Raw genomic sequence first — 15,436 nt, 5'->3', positions numbered from 1 at the left:
TGAAATTGAGCTGTAACAACTGTAAACAAAATGATTACACTACATGGATTACATTACAGGTAAATTATACTGATCTGATGCATGAACAAAACAATTGCTTGGTCAATATATTTATTCAATTCTAAAAACAGTAATGCAACAATTTAAAGGCTTAACGACTTTAGGAGATCACATTTAATGCACTTAACAACTTCAGATAAGCTCTGGATGATGGCCATTACTGGTTATCCAATGTGAAAACACACCCACAGCGGTAAATGGGTAAGGGTTGACAGGAGGACTTGCGTTTATTTCAGGAAGAAGCTCAGATGTGGCTACAGACATGGCATAGCAGGCTGAACCAGGAACTGTGGAGTTGTCTTCTGGCCCTGTTGCACTCTGGGAGAAGGTGGTCGAGGGAGGAGCGGGAACGGCGTTGGGCTCTGCGACAGTGGCGCTTTCGTTGTCGGAGGACACGGGGACAGGAGGGGGAGCTGGGCGGTCATCTCCAGCCTCTGTGGCGGCCGGACACACAGGAGGAAGTGAGGGAGAGGGGATCTTCTCCAGCTTATCATACAACGCCCTCATGGTCACGGGAATGGACATGCACCTGAGTCATTACAACATACAACATGATGCGTGAGTTAGAAGAAAGCCGGTTCTGAGAGCACAATGGAAAGATGGTGAAAACACTCACTTTGACATCAGAGTTTAGGACTTTTAGTGAAATTCAAGGACTCAAAATTGACATGTTTTGTAAGCTGTTGATCAAAATTAGACATCTTTTTTTTTATTCATGATCTTGTCATGTCAAGAATCCATTCGTTGTAAAAAATTCTGCTATATCAACACAAACATCCATCATAGGGTTTTCCTCAGGATGTGAAGTGTTGATCCTCGTACGAAGAGAGGTCCAGAGAGCTGAGGAATATTGATGACTTTGGGTGCTATATTTGAATAACAAAAAATAACTTTCAAGGCCCACGGGAACCCGACTAAAAAGTGCTGGAGGACAGCAATCATGCACATGCCAGCTTTGTGATGGGACAAGCACATCCTCACTGACCAATCGGAAGCATGCTTCAAAGTGTCGAGGATGTCCAGATAACAGGTCACACATTCCCTGAACACTACTGCAGTTTTCATCTACACGTGTGTACTGTACACTATTAAACTGTCTAGTGGTGGAACAAGGAGGAGAGGATGTACGTAATGAAACCATACCTGTTCATAACACTGGAAATGTATTCATCCATAGAGGGATCCTCTACTCCTGCTGCAAAAAGCCTGCAGGTAAGCTGACGAGAGCCAGAAACGTTCACCAGCACTGCAGACAGGAATGCACTATTAAGACAGAACTTTGTCATATTGTCAGTGTTGGGTGAAAACTCTATTGATTGAGAAAATTATACAACCATTGGGTTTCTCAAACCTTTTCAAAACCAATTAGATAAACTCAAAAATACATGCTAGTCAAGCTAAAAACAGGGCTATTTTTCTGAGTTCCTGAAAAGTTTACATTTTGGAGCTACAAGGTTTTCATCCAACAGCAACGACATGTTAACTTCAATAAAACTTCTCTCTCCAGCAAATGCTCACAAACAGCGAGGGAGTCGATGTCGGGTCGGTGGAAGGTCACAGACAGGCTGGTGTCAGACTCTGGCAGGACTTCAAAGTGCAGATCGTAAACTGAACCTGATGACAGGATTCATCAATAAAGATCAGAATTACAGAACTAGTGACTAATGAAGAATATTTTGTCATTTCAAAACAATAGGATGACCTTACTCCATATTAACTGTTATTTTGTAATGTGAAAACTCATCATGTACAGCAGCTTACCTGGACTGGCCCACTGGGAGGTGACACAGCTGCTCAGCAGTGTGTTGATGGCACACTGGTGACGAAGCAGCTCCAGCAGGGCGGGGACGTGGGCAGGGTGTGTGAGGGGAACGCTGTCCACCACAGCTCCTCTCTGGGCAGGCGCCTCCCATGCGGCTCCAGGGAAGACATAACTGTGTGTCACTTCACCAGGAAGAGGCTGGGACAGAAAGAAGAGTTCATTCCTTTAATCTCACAGATCTAAGGTTTACAAAGCATGAAACTACGGCTTTTCGCTTGTGCGTCGAGCTGAACAGACAAGGATGTCGATTACTTAAACATTGTCAAGACACATTGTACATACCACTATAAACATGGTATCTTGCTCATCAAATGTCTCCCCACAACTGTTTGTGCTCAGTGAACTTCTCATCAGAAGCTTGGGAAAGGGTGCCCACTGCAGGTCAACATCTGGTATAGTAACATCTATGAAAAATAACAGCAGGCAAAGAAAGAAGAGTATGTGGCAGGACATAAATACCTGCCTGTAGGCTGCACGTTCAATTCCCTGGATAGAAAAACATGGGAGTGAATAAAAAACAGCCTCCTATCCTTAAATACCCTTTAAAGTGCTGTAAAGTGTCATTGTAATTCAACGCTTCTCTGGAGTTGCCCAGCCAAGAGAACAAAACTGTGGTTGTGCCATCTAGCTTCCAAACGTAAGTGTGTAAAATATGCGTTAACCCTTCCATCCTGTGTGAGCTAAACAAGGAGAATAGACAAGTATATCCATTTTCATTCAGTAGAAGTATTTTTTGTGCAATCTTTCCAGACCTGTAACTTGGCTGAGCTTGTTTACAAAAGAGGAGAACATTGGTAGCGCTGGCTGTAGTTTGAGCAGGAAGCAGGCTGGCAAAGTCTCATGCTGCACCTCACTCAGAGGAATAAACACGGGATGACTGCCACAAGACATAATTTTAGCATATTACAAAAACACCAAAATGCAGCTCTTTGGCACCGACATTCAAATTCATTGCGGAATCTAATATGAAAGCAGTATCCTGTTGTTAGATTATGCAGTAACACATTATGCCCCAGCAGGGAGAGACTGTTACCCTTGGGGATCAAGCTGAGGAGGCTGCGGGATCAAAGACGTCATCTGCAGCGTGTGAGTCGCATCACTGAGTCCCACAATCAACTGGGCCGCCTGGACAACTGGCTCCATGTCTGCAATCTCTTTAAACGCAAGAGCTTTTCAATAGGAAAATCTGAACATTTTTAAGGCCAGCTTCACATGCTCTAGGACTTAATTTGCATATGGAAATGCACCTCATTTTCATTCACAATATACCTCGAGTGGCCTGCCACAAACGAAGCCTTCAAGGCCTGAGTCCAGAGTCTGCACTCAAACACTGGGATCAGTCCTTGACTAAGAAAATTATCTTAATAGATCTATATTAGCATACTGAATATTAGCACCTATTTCAGTTTAGGACCAGGATTGGTCTGCATTTCTGAGACTGGCCCTTGGATTATCAAATATGAGCATTTGTTGCTGGTTAAGAGATGTGGCACCTTACTTGAATCTGAGGTTTTCATAACATCAGTGGGGCCGATATAGAACTGGATAGTCAGTGGGCAATCTGGAGTGACAAATATAGATTTTTTCTTTTCAGTATACCATAAAAACATTTGAAGAAAATACTGTATGTATGCATTTCTGGTATTTTTCCTTCTTGTCATGCACCTTCTTTTCCAGCTATCAGACACCCAATCCTGCCATTGAGAATCATGTCCACTCGGGCGTCACACTCCTTTATTGCCCTAAAAACAGAAAAATATGCTGCTGGTTAAAATCTACACAACAGGTTTTTAGTCCTACTCATCTCATGTCACTCACCTTGGCAAATGTGATATGTTCTGCAAATCTTTCCCCAGGTGCTGTAGAGATGTAAACAATTTTATTTTGATTTCACTGAAAAAAAAAAAAAAAAAAAAAAAAGACTAAATTAGCTACAAGTAATGACTACAAGAGGTCCAAAATATTGAAGGCTAACAAAGTTTAAAAGGCAGCACTTGTCTCCAGGGATGTTGTAATGGGTACAGAGGCCCGCCAACTTCATAGAGAACTCCGCAAATTTATTTGACCTGTGTTAATAAGCAGAAACACATGCATCTGAAATCTTAAGAAAAATAATTCAAATAACACTGTCACTTCATCTCCATAGTCACTATTGGCTGCAGTGTGAAGCAAAATGTCCAAAACATAAACTTACCTCAGCAGCTGAAGAAGGGACTCACTGGACTGCAAAACAATTTTCATTTTGTCAACATAATGGAGTAATTTGGGGTGTGGGGGCGAATGAATGGCTTGCTGGAAAACAGACTCGTCTTCTTACCACAGGCGCTTCTCCATGCGGCGCCACCTTGACCTCCTCCACCCCGCCGCCTGGCAGCAACACCACCTCTAGGTAGAACAGGTCGGCTGTCAGGTAGCATGTGGCCTCAGTGAAGTGAAAGCCCATCCTACAGGGAGGACAGGTAAGACAGGCAAGAAAGTGTCAGCACTACAGACAGCAGAATCAGACAATATTGATGTCTGGCTGTTCCATGTGCTCCCATGTTAAAAAAAGTGAAAACGTTAAATTAAAACAAACAAGAAATTAAGCCAGTAAAGAGGTACAGAATCTAATATTACAAGGCTGCAATGAAACAAATGAAAAAAATTCCAACGATGGGTGAACTCTTTACCCTCTTTGTTTAGCAATCATTTCCAGACGAGACATCATGACACTCACAGATGACACTGAAATGTAAAGATTTTGACTTATTCACAGACGTCAAGATATAATGAAAACTGTACATTTCCTCAACTTCATAACAGACAATGTTGATAACAGTGAATATATAAATGCTTATATATTTTTTTTTGGGGGGGAAGAAAATCTAAAATCATCTATATATTGCTTGTTTACCATTCAGAGCTTCATGGAGCCTTTCCAGGCATCTAACCAGCGGCTCACGAGGTTTAGAGTCATCTCTGGATTTGTCCTACGAAAACAAACAAAAGACAATGAACCAGTTGTGTAGCGATGACTGTCCTTCGCCCGGCCCATCCCTCTGTGCAACACACAAACATGGTGTCATTTCTGCAGTGACACCATGGCAATAGCAAATGTTGACATTTGGATGTTTTGCACTGTGGGACAGGGGAATATTGTTACAACCAGAGAGGTTTGTCATCTTTATGCACCTGGCCCACTCAAAATAAATGTGTGCATTGAAAGTACCGTCAGGAAAGCTCAGAGCTTTGCCCTCATTACCCATATTCTTGACAAGCCCAGTCCTACAAAAACTCCCTTTGAGCATCACTGCTGGCAAACAGCTGCATGACCCCAGCTGCCTCATCCCCTTGGCCCACACATCACTACCTAGTAAACCCGTTCCTCCAGCAGACCTGCCAAGCTCAACTTCTTATTAAGCCCAAGTATTATCCATCCTGCTGCTCCACCCATGACAAATCAAAACTAAACCGCCCTCTGCAAACTGCAGAGCCTCAGACTAGCCTGACAGTGAATGGACAGCTCAGTACAGTTAAGTGTCACACACTTTCTAGCCTCATACTTTGCAGTCTGTTGAATGTAAAACAAATAGGAATGTAAGAGGCATTACTAGTTTTGGTTTCCTGAAACCTAGAACCAAATGGTAGCATCTGCTAGAGGAGCATCTTACAAAGAATGGGGCATAAAGGTCTTTGTGCATTTAAATATTGCAAAACCAAACACAATTAAATGCAATGTCTTTCTAAAACAGGACAGTGTGTCCAGCAAAGGAAACAAGTGAGGTCAGAAGGCAGCATGAGTAATATAAGGGAAGACAGTCGACCAATTTGATTCTGTTTTAATTACCCATCATAGGCCCAGCAGTTGATTAGAAATGAATCAAAGTAAACTCAATAACGGTCAAAGCATGAAGTGCTTATTGGACAAAGACTAAGTGTTCCAGGATAGTAATGATGATCTCATTCTCAATGCCTCACCACACCAGTTTCCTTATTCAAAGCACATCATCACAAAAGAGAAACCATTCAGTAATGAGTCCTTCTAATGACTATTATTCATGCAATTATCACTGGTCTCCATGAAGAACAAATAAGGGACATATTGTAAATGAATTAGTTACACTCAAATAACCCTGATTTTGCTTAGTAATTTTGTGTGATCTCCATAATTTGCACTGTGGTATTAAAGGGGATTAAGTTGTTAAAACTAATAGTCAAACAGTGGCAAAAAAATATTACTGTGTGACAAGATGGGGGAACTGGATGTTACACAGCAATTCTGATCTTACAGTCAAACATCTTTTGGTTTCAGTTTTGAGGAAATTACATCAGATGCAAAGTCACATTTTTCATAAAGGAGCCATGTTTACTGGAGTTTGTCTTACCATGCATCTACGGACAAGCTGAAAGGTGTCATTCCAGCTCTTCTCTGCAAATTTCAAGTGCAGGTCAGAGATTATGGACTTGGTCTTCATCACTAATGCATACAAAGGGAGAACAATTTGATAGTCTGATACAATGAAACTAATAAGTAGCCACTGCCTTAATAGTCTAAGTAGCTAAGTATAGCCTATTTTAACTTTAGGCAACATCACACAAATAGCAGATAAACATCTATAGGCTCTTGTTGGACCCCAATTAGTCAGAAATGTGTGATAGCTCAGCCTCATTTCACAAAATTTACTTGCATGATTGCATTTCTTAATCAGAATGTTTGCAGTCCATATTAATTTAACTTTATGTTGATTTTGTAGGCCTACATCAAAAACATTTATACCAACTTTACCTGGCCTCTGAAATTCCATTTTATTCTCGCGCAGTTCTTGACAAAGGGTCTCCTCCCGAACAAACGCGCCAACATTTAACGTATGCTGAATAGCCAATTAACTTAATCAATTATCTAGCATGTTCAAACAATTACCCTTAATCTGCAGTTTATGTTCAACCATAAGACGAATATCATTACCAAAACTCAATTAGTATTCCTTTGCACTGAAATTGTGTTAATGAGGAATTCTTAAAATCATAATTAGCAGAAAAAGTAAAGTACAATGTTATTTGTGTGGTTCTCCCAGGCGGGCGGGCGTTGTCAACTCAGCCAGACGAGCCAAGCCCACCGGACATGCAGTCTGCCTCTGAGAGCTGCGAGCCCAGTCTCTGGAGTTAGCAAGGAAGCTAGCCATGAGCTAACAAGTAGCTAGCTAAAGTCTTGTCATTTTGCCACAGTAATTCAGCCTTCGTCAAACGTTGTGCCAAGGTGAGCATCTTTTAATTTAGCGCTAGTTCGTATTGTTTACAGAAATGTCAACGTTACCGTGGTTGCTGCTGGTCATGTTTGGTCTCTTTTACATTGCATCATTTAGTTCTGATTAGCTGCTGGTTAACGCTAGCTAGCCTTTTGCCTATTTAGCTGCTATTTAGACATCCTAGCTGGCTAGCGAGATAGCATATCTTAACTGAGGCAGCTCAGCTGCTGAGTGTGAAATGATCGACGAAACATCTGTTGCCAGGTATCAGATTTTTAGGCTTGGTCTTTTATAAATAATCTGAGCCATGATCTTTGTCACGAACTTTGTTTAACGTTAATTGGCTAACTAGCTAGACAGGTTAGCTTGTTAGCCATAACGCCACTGTGGTCAGCTAGCTAACCTGTAGTTGACTACAGCTGTCATGTCACCAGCTAGCTTGCTAATAAGTTAACATGGTTATTAGTATTTTGTACGTCATTCTTATAACGGTCTATCCTGTTGTCTGTTATAATGATAAGGTAAAAATCGTAAAGTTAATCATTTGAGCCAGCTAATGTTAACCAGACCCGGTTATTGTGTTCTTCTCGTGCCTGTGTATCAAAGTAGCCAATTTCACGGCTTAACTGATTGATGAATCTGTAATATCATGGTAATAGGCTTATACTTCATTTGGAGTGGCACTTTAATGTCTCTTGTTCTAGTTACATTTGCATTACCTCCTCTTGAGACTATTCTAGCTGAGTAACTTATCTCAATAGCTTTAATAACTTTTGTTAGAAATTGTATAGAATGTTTCTTCAGAATTATAAATAAAATCTGTCACGAACAGGTAGTACATGGATGCAAGTAAGTGCATCCATGTACTATGTGTTTTGTTTTTTTAACCACAGCAAAGCTTACTACAATGATGGTAGTATTCATACAGTGTTTTCACTATCACAGCAGTAATGCTCAACTCATTAGGCAATTCGATTGGACAATAAGGCCTGACTCAAGATATTAGAAAGGAAGTTGACATTAAAACTATCTTTCCTATAAAGAATACACTTTAAGTTAAGCAACTTACTTCCTTAATACGAGGGGTTAAATGGTTAAGGTCAAAGGGCCATAAATCGTAATATTGAATTCCAATGCATAGGCCCCTGTTGGTAATTTGTATAATGACATATTGGCTACATTCCCACAGCATCATCCCTATCCCCCATAGCTCTGTGTAGGCCTGCAGGCAAGTGCATTAAAGGGGAACCTCTTGGACTGTTGAGTATTTTTGGAAAACTGACCACTGAGCCACTCTTGCACAGAATATGTCAATTTTTTTCAATCCTATCAAACTTTTGAAAGCACTGTCTGGTGTTAACTAGAAGCAACGGTAGCTTGGTGAAGCTTTCACTTCCCCTGCAAAATGTCTTTCACAGGTTCCTCCTGGCCAAGTGGAATTTAGCTGCTGTGTGTCATGATATATTGAAGCATGCTTATCCATATGCCACCGAACTTGCTTACTTATCTTTAAAAAATGCCATGATGAGTAGGACATGTTTCTGTGAAATTATTTGTGATGACACATTCTAATTGCAGAAAGTAAAGAACAATTTTGTTACAGTATAAACCCCAGTGATGTTATTCTGTTGGTTCAATATGGAACCTTTTTGCAGACACATCTAAATGAGTAGGGATGGGTATTAATGAAAAAGCTGATTAAAAAGCAGTTCACATTCATCAATCTAATGCCAGTGGTCCTTAGTATTTGCAGTAATGTAGGCCAGTTGCAGAAAATCCTTTGTGTGATGGCAGTGTCTCCTAGTTATGTAATGTTATTTATTGATGACGATGGACTTTATGACTATGGGACATAATGATAACCATGCAATGTAACCACAGAAATGGAATCTAGAGCCTGGGGAACAATAATACCCATCTTGTAATTTCCTTTCTCTTTTTGTTCCCACCAGGAATAATAACTCTGCCCCTCACTGCAGCTGGGATCTGTGGTACAATTTCACTGTCTTAATTTCACAATCCTCCCTTTCCTCTTCCAACTCCTCCACCTTGAACTTTCTTCCTCTCACGCTTGGACCAGTCGGTGCATTGAGCCATGGCAGCTGCAAAGCCAAAAGGACAGAACTCTCTAGCCCTTCACAAAGTGATTATGGTGGGCAGTGGGGGAGTGGGGAAGTCGGCCCTCACTCTCCAGTTTATGTATGATGAGGTGAGCAGGTGTGTGTGTGTGTGTGTATGTATGTGTGTGTGTAGTTTCATTAACTGACATCGCAGTCAAGTAAAATTCATAAGTGATTATGTTGGAAAAGGTTTTGAGCTGTGCTATGTTTTCTTGTTGGGATAATGGATGTCGAAGTTGACCAAGGTTGTTCACACACTGTTTTTGTCATAATGATTAGTTTCTCATTCTATTATTATTTTTTTTTACCTCCCTAGTTTGTTGAAGACTACGAGCCCACCAAAGCAGACAGTTACAGGAAGAAAGTGGTGCTGGATGGAGAGGAGGTACAGATCGACATCCTCGACACAGCCGGACAAGAAGACTACGCAGCCATCCGGGATAACTACTTCCGCAGCGGCGAGGGCTTCCTCTGTGTATTTTCCATCACGGAACTGGAATCATTTGCAGCAACGGTAGACTTCAGGTAAAGTAGGTTTTCGTGAAACACCTTCCCATGCCAGCGATCATAGCCTGTTCTTCCCCTCCTAAAAACAATGCTTACCTGTGTTTTTGACATTTTGGAACGTCAAAAAAGGCACGTGTATTTGTACAGTTTGACTGGAATTATAAAAAAAATAGCAGGAAAAACATGAGAAAGAAGTAGGCGCTTGGATCTGGTCAATGTGTAGGCAAACAGGTTCTTATTGGGGGATGGGTTTCTCAGTAACCAAAACAACAACTTACAGGAGATGACCAGTGAAAAAAACATTGTAAAATCTCCCCCCCAAAAAAAACAAGGCACTCCGTTTGCAGGTACAAAGAATAAAAAGCCTTTATTGTAGTGGCTCCATATTAAAAATGACCTAAATGACCTTTTAATATGGAGCCACTACAATAAAGGCTTTTTATTCTTTGTACCTGCAAACAGAGTGCCTTGGATTTTTTGAGATTTCTCCTACTTCTCCTGCCAGTTGTTGTGGCCACATAAAATAGCATTTGATTGAGATTAATTCACATTAATTTACTTTTCGCACGCAGTGGTCAGTTCATGTGCACAATTCATGGATGAATGAGATTTCCTGTTTTGCAGGGAGCAGATTCTGCGAGTGAAGGAGGATGAGAATGTGCCCTTCCTCCTGGTCGGTAACAAGTCGGACTTGGAGGACCGGCGGCAGGTTAGCGCAGACGAGGCCAAGGCGCGTGCCGAGCAGTGGGGTGTGTGCTATGTGGAGACTTCTGCCAAAACCCGTGCCAATGTTGACAAGGTTAGTCTGGTTGGCTAAAGATAAGAGTTGACATGGCTCAAGTTGAATTTGCTTGGTTGGTATTTGACACGCGCAGAAATATGAAACCGCTTTGTCAAAATTGAACACAACGTTTTTTACAGGTGTTCTTTGACCTGATGAGAGAGATCCGGGCGAGGAAAATGGAGGACAGCAAAGAGAAAAACGGAAAGAAGAAGAGTAAAAGTTTGGCCAAGAGAATTAGAGAGAGATGCTGTATTTTATAGTGGCAAAAGAGAGCAGGAAGACTGCTTGTGTACATATACATTTCTCAGACTTTTGCATTTTTTTTGTGCCCAAACCTGACCATGACTTTCTGTTCTGGTTCCCAGGACATCTGACCATGTGTCAGGAGTAGTAAGGCGGCACTTCATACACCATTTATAGCTCAATTTAACTTTTTATGTGCTGACACTCCAAATAATTAATGCTCTCTCTCTCTCTCTCTCTCTCTCTCTCTCTCTCTCTCTCTCTCTCTCTCTCTCTCTCTCTCTCTCTCTCTCTCTCTCTCTCTCTCTCTCTCTCTCTCTCTCTCTCTCTCTCTCTCTCTCTCTCTCTCTCTCTCTCTCTCTCTCTCTCTCTCTCTCTCTCTCTCTCTCTCTGACCACATTACAGAGTGTAATAAATGGATGGTGTTTTAATTTAGGCCTAAGCTTGAGATGAGGCTAAAGCCCAGTGATGTTACAAAAACCGTTCATTGTAGAGTTCGATGTGTATGATATCTTCAGACAACTGTGCAGAAGTTAAACAGATAAGAGAAATGAAAGGGTCAGAGCCGAGGTGTAAGTGGGGAAGATGTTGCTGGAACTTGGACGTTGCAGGGCCCCGAATCCATATGTCTAGTCCATCTTTTTGGGGAAGAATTGTAAGTTAGACTCAGCAGTGTGATGTCAACCCAGAATTCTTTGAGTGCCACCCAGAAAGCTTAAATTGCACTGGTGAATCTTGAAAAGCATTTTTAATTGAAACATAATTGTATAATTTAAGCCAGGGCTGGAAATTTGATGCCATTCCTATTCGTCGTTTTACACCTCAATTTTATTATGTGTTATGGATATGAACACACACTTTTATCTGTGAATTCAAACTGTTCTTTATTTTGTCTCTCCCTCTCTAGGATATCAACCAGTGTAAGATAAGCGCACTAATGTTTCAGTTTTTTTTCTCCCCTTTTTTTTTTTTTTTTGAGTCACTCTTTTGAGTCTTCTCAATTGCACAAGCTGCGTTGATCGTTGCCCTTAAATCTGCGAGGGATCATGCAACACTTGAAATATTTCATTCTAACATTTCAGAAGTTTTACCTCACTTGGTTAAAGATTTTCATTGCCTTTTTGTCAAAGGAATCCCTGGTGCTCTGATAAAAGGTGATTCCATAACACTAAATCCTTCACATCTTAATGTCTTTAACGCATCTTGGAATCGATAAAAGGAGTTGATTCCGGTCATTTAAGGAAAGACAAGTTTTATTTTGCCAATTTTATTTTCCCTGGCTCAGACCGTTAATCACTAACCTTGCACTCCCCCTTTTTTATTTATTTAAGTTTTTTTAAATGGGGATTGAAGTGGGAATAAATTCATGGGTAGATTTCTTTCAGAGCGAAAATGATAGAAAACGGATGCGGGCGATATCAAAGTAAGGTGGATCCTGCCCGACGTGGTTGTACTTAATCACCAAAGAAAAATGCTATCTAGTGCAAACAAGTGCCCACTTAGCCACCGTAATTAAGGCGGATGACATCTCGCTATAATGAACTTTAAGAGTAAGCACTACAGCGCATCTTTTTAGTGCAACCCAGGACTTTGTGTAAAAACTTTCCTTTCCTGTAGATTGATGATGGCAGTGGTCAAAGGGAAGTCGATAGAAGCGAAAGGATTTCATTCTCAACGCAGCCTGGGAATGAATACAAGGCTATGAGGGCTTTAGTTATTCTTGTACAGTAGATCACTATTGCCTCTCTGTCCATTGTGAATGTGAATAACCTCCCCTCCCCATCCCAGTTGTCTGTGCTCTTAGATTGCCAATGATACGCAAAGTTCAGAGGTCACTGACATACTGCTTTGTTTACCTTTTGTTATACTTAATTGCAAAGTTGCCCTGTGTAATACCGCTGTAATAACACAACTTACTGAAATATCTGGTTGGTTTATTTGATCTTGCTGTCATGGTTGAGTGATTTTACAGTCAAGTGGAGATTAAAGCAACGTAAGAAATTGGCAAAATGAGAATGCAATACATGATTACAGCTTAATTACATAGACCAAAGCACACTGTGAAGTCTCCCTCCATTCTCATTGTTTCCCTTTTTTTTGTCTCTGAGCCACTCATGTCTTCACTACAGAAAACTTTTCAAAGAATTTATTTAATCTTTTCAGTAGTTTTTAAAACCCATCAAAAAATCTCTTTTCATCAAAGGGTAAAGATTTGCCTCTTTGTACGCTGATCTGGTTATTTTTTTATTTTTTTATTTTTTGTAGTTCATTGCTCTAGGCTAAATGTGGTGCATACTGCCAAGGGCAACAGTCCACAATTTACGTTGTAGGATTTCTGCAACCAATAGGATGCCAAACACTGTAGACTATGCAAAAATAATTATTTAAATTGCAAAAAGGAAGAGAGTACAAAGCATTGGTACAGTTCAAGATATTGTCAGTGTCTTTAAAATATTTTTACTAAGTCTGTGACACTGTTTTGGTATCCTTTTGAGTGTAGAAGCACTTAAACCTGAATGCCGGTAATTTGTCCACAGCATAGAAAATCCGACATTATTCAAAGATTGTTATGAGCCATGTTTGAATATACTTCAACATACTTTAAACTGTTGCATTGATTCCTTGAACTGATACGTTAGCCGTTTTTGTCAAATAAAATTCAAGGTGTTAATTGTACTCCCCGACACTACAAAATGATAAGAATTTAAAAGAATGTTTTATGGCATTTCTGCTTTATTAAATAGCACACAGTAGAGAGAGAGAGGGTTTAAAGGTGGGAGAGTGAGAGGCGGTTTGATATATGACAGGTTGTGAGCCGGACTCGAACCCACAATGTCATGAATACATGGCCTGTGCTGAGTCATCAGAATGCACAAATTTAGACAAGTTCAGAAAGTTGTTTGGTTTAATATATTTTAAGGGCTAACCTTCTACAGTACACCATGATTTAAACAGCTGAAAGTGTAAATGGCAGGTATACAAAATGAGATACAGTGTGAGAAGAGTTGTACTGCAAAATAACATTTGATTCTGGTATAGCATACCTTGCCTAGCTTAAGGCCATTAAATGAAGTACTGTGCGTGTGAATTTTTGAGGATTGAGGATATACTTACGGTGACCGCCATGGTGCTTGCTTACTCTAACACCGGCTTAACTCTAATTCTTGTTCTAATACGTATTAGCAATCACACAAATTCACTATTCAGAATCATTATACTACTATTTTTTTGTTGTTTTTTTGTCTTCATGTGTAGGTTAATGGACTTGATGGCCCAAATGTTTGCAGCAGGATTAAATGGGTGATATTTAAACAGTTGTCAGCAACAATTTGTGATGTTTGCGTGAGAGCCATGAGCATACTGTTTTTTTTGTTGTTGGTTTTTTTCTTCTTTTTGTTTTCTTTTGGGGTATATAAATAACTTGTTTTGCCTTTTATATAAACACCCTCGGAATAAAATAGATATCTATGTCTGATTGGATGGTTGTATGTATGCCATCAGTTACATTTGTTTCCTTCATGTTTACTTATTTTAAACATAACCACTAATGTAGCCTAACTATTTGTGACTGCAAGAAATGAAACATACATTTCAATTCATTTTTGTGAGCTATTTGGAAATGGCAAATAAAGTGGATATTACTAATGACATTTTCTAAAGCTATTCAAATAGTCCTTATGTGAAGAGTTGTGTCTCGACTTAAGAATTTAAACTTTGGGCAGCAGGATGGGACAGCATGCTGCCCTGCTGAAGTGTCCTTGAGCAAGACACTGAATCCCTCCCAGCTCCAGGCTGCTGTCCTTCAGCAGACCCTGACCTTTGACCTTTCTGAAGGAGAGAGAGTATCATAACAGCGTTGTCAAAACTGTAGCTGAATAGGCTTTAAGCATTTATATCGAGGGGTTCAAGGTCCTAGAGTTTTTAATCCTTTTTTTATTTATTTTTCAAAAGTTGGAGTCTTGTTTCATTGGTTTTTAGTGATATTGCACTTTCTAGAAACATGAAACTGCACAATGACAGTGCTTCTTTTGCAATATTGGCCAGATGGGGGTGCTAAAATTTAAACAATTTTACATCATAAGTTAGTTGAGACGGTGTTCATGTCACTCCTTTTTTCCTGCATAAATCAAAGCAATGCTCTCATCTTTTCAGTTTTTCATATTGTCTTTCCCTCAAATCATAGGCTGCTGAATCTTTGTATCCTAAGACAGTGCTGAAGAAATTAGACAGCACCATAAACAAAGGAGTCTACCTAATGTGCAGGCAAGCACAGACAGTTTGACTTGGTTTTGTTCTACAGTATGTATGACATTTGGGTTAGACCTGTGTATGTGGGAATAGCATGCCACACATAATGGCTTAGCCTATAACTATAATAGCTTATAACTGGGGTTTGCATAGTCACAATGACACTTGGTACATACTGTATATGGGGTCCTATGCTTGAAGTATGCCCGACAAATGTCATGGATGGAGGGTTATCCATTTTAGGTAGTACAAAGAAAGGCCATAACTTGCAATCTCACTGTATGGATGTTCTTATTACTATGAATCTTGTTGAGTATTAAAACACCTAATCTTAAGGATTTTGTCAGGCCAGTTCAGAATAGGTATATATCCTATATTTATATAGGATTCCAATTAAATCAATATTTAGTTGGCAATATGCAGGCTT

The 15,436-nt window shown here is 40.1% G+C and overlaps 2 protein-coding genes across 3 annotated transcripts; one reads left to right on the top strand and one right to left on the bottom strand.

Moving 5' to 3' along the window:
- Window positions 1-130: 130 nt before the first annotated feature.
- Window positions 131-6,336, bottom strand: med1l (mediator complex subunit 1-like). The gene is made up of 16 exons (XM_071895510.2): window positions 6,247-6,336; window positions 4,776-4,851; window positions 4,552-4,606; window positions 4,200-4,326; window positions 4,077-4,105; window positions 3,877-3,948; window positions 3,701-3,775; window positions 3,548-3,624; window positions 3,381-3,443; window positions 2,916-3,036; window positions 2,635-2,759; window positions 2,165-2,286; window positions 1,828-2,020; window positions 1,579-1,668; window positions 1,204-1,306; window positions 131-589 (listed from the first exon to the last, which is right to left on the bottom strand). Exons 1-16 carry the CDS (start codon window positions 6,334-6,336, stop codon window positions 193-195), a joined length of 1,815 nt encoding a protein of 604 aa, XP_071751611.2. The 3' UTR covers window positions 131-192.
- A 659-nt stretch (window positions 6,337-6,995) lies between these two features.
- ralaa (v-ral simian leukemia viral oncogene homolog Aa (ras related)) lies at window positions 6,996-14,391 on the top strand. Of its 2 annotated transcripts, none has more exons than XM_071895485.2 (5): window positions 6,996-7,118; window positions 9,060-9,316; window positions 9,544-9,752; window positions 10,359-10,533; window positions 10,656-14,391. In XM_071895485.2, the coding sequence occupies exons 2-5, from the start codon at window positions 9,203-9,205 to the stop codon at window positions 10,776-10,778; spliced, it is 621 nt and encodes a 206-aa protein (XP_071751586.1). In that variant the 5' UTR covers window positions 6,996-7,118; window positions 9,060-9,202; the 3' UTR covers window positions 10,779-14,391. The 2 variants fall into 2 exon arrangements, with proteins under 2 accessions (XP_071751586.1, XP_071751587.1); XM_071895486.2 differs by having other exon boundaries at window positions 7,092-7,118; window positions 9,188-9,316.
- Window positions 14,392-15,436: the final 1,045 nt, after the last annotated feature.

Source organism: Centroberyx gerrardi, chromosome 22 (assembly GCF_048128805.1).
Source record: "Centroberyx gerrardi isolate f3 chromosome 22, fCenGer3.hap1.cur.20231027, whole genome shotgun sequence".
Lineage (NCBI taxonomy): Eukaryota > Metazoa > Chordata > Actinopteri > Beryciformes > Berycidae > Centroberyx > Centroberyx gerrardi.
Note: the sequence above shows the minus strand (reverse complement) of the source record. Positions and strands in the feature narration are given on the sequence as shown.

Bases quoted from the DNA above. Each gene is read 5' to 3' on its own strand.
- med1l (XM_071895510.2), bottom strand. From the start codon at position 6,336: ATGAAGACCAAGTCCATAATCTCTGACCTGCACTTGAAATTTGCAGAG. The intron at 3,444-3,547 runs GTGCATGACAAG...TTGTCACTCCAG, and splicing joins TCTGATAGCTGGAAAAGAAG to ATTGCCCACTGACTATCCAG. The intron at 590-1,203 runs GTATGGTTTCAT...GTAATGACTCAG, and splicing joins ATTTCCAGTGTTATGAACAG to GTGCATGTCCATTCCCGTGA.
- ralaa (XM_071895485.2), top strand. From the start codon at position 9,203: ATGGCAGCTGCAAAGCCAAAAGGACAGAACTCTCTAGCCCTTCACAAA. The intron at 9,317-9,543 runs GTGAGCAGGTGT...TTACCTCCCTAG, and splicing joins TCCAGTTTATGTATGATGAG to TTTGTTGAAGACTACGAGCC. The intron at 9,753-10,358 runs GTAAAGTAGGTT...CCTGTTTTGCAG, and splicing joins GCAGCAACGGTAGACTTCAG to GGAGCAGATTCTGCGAGTGA.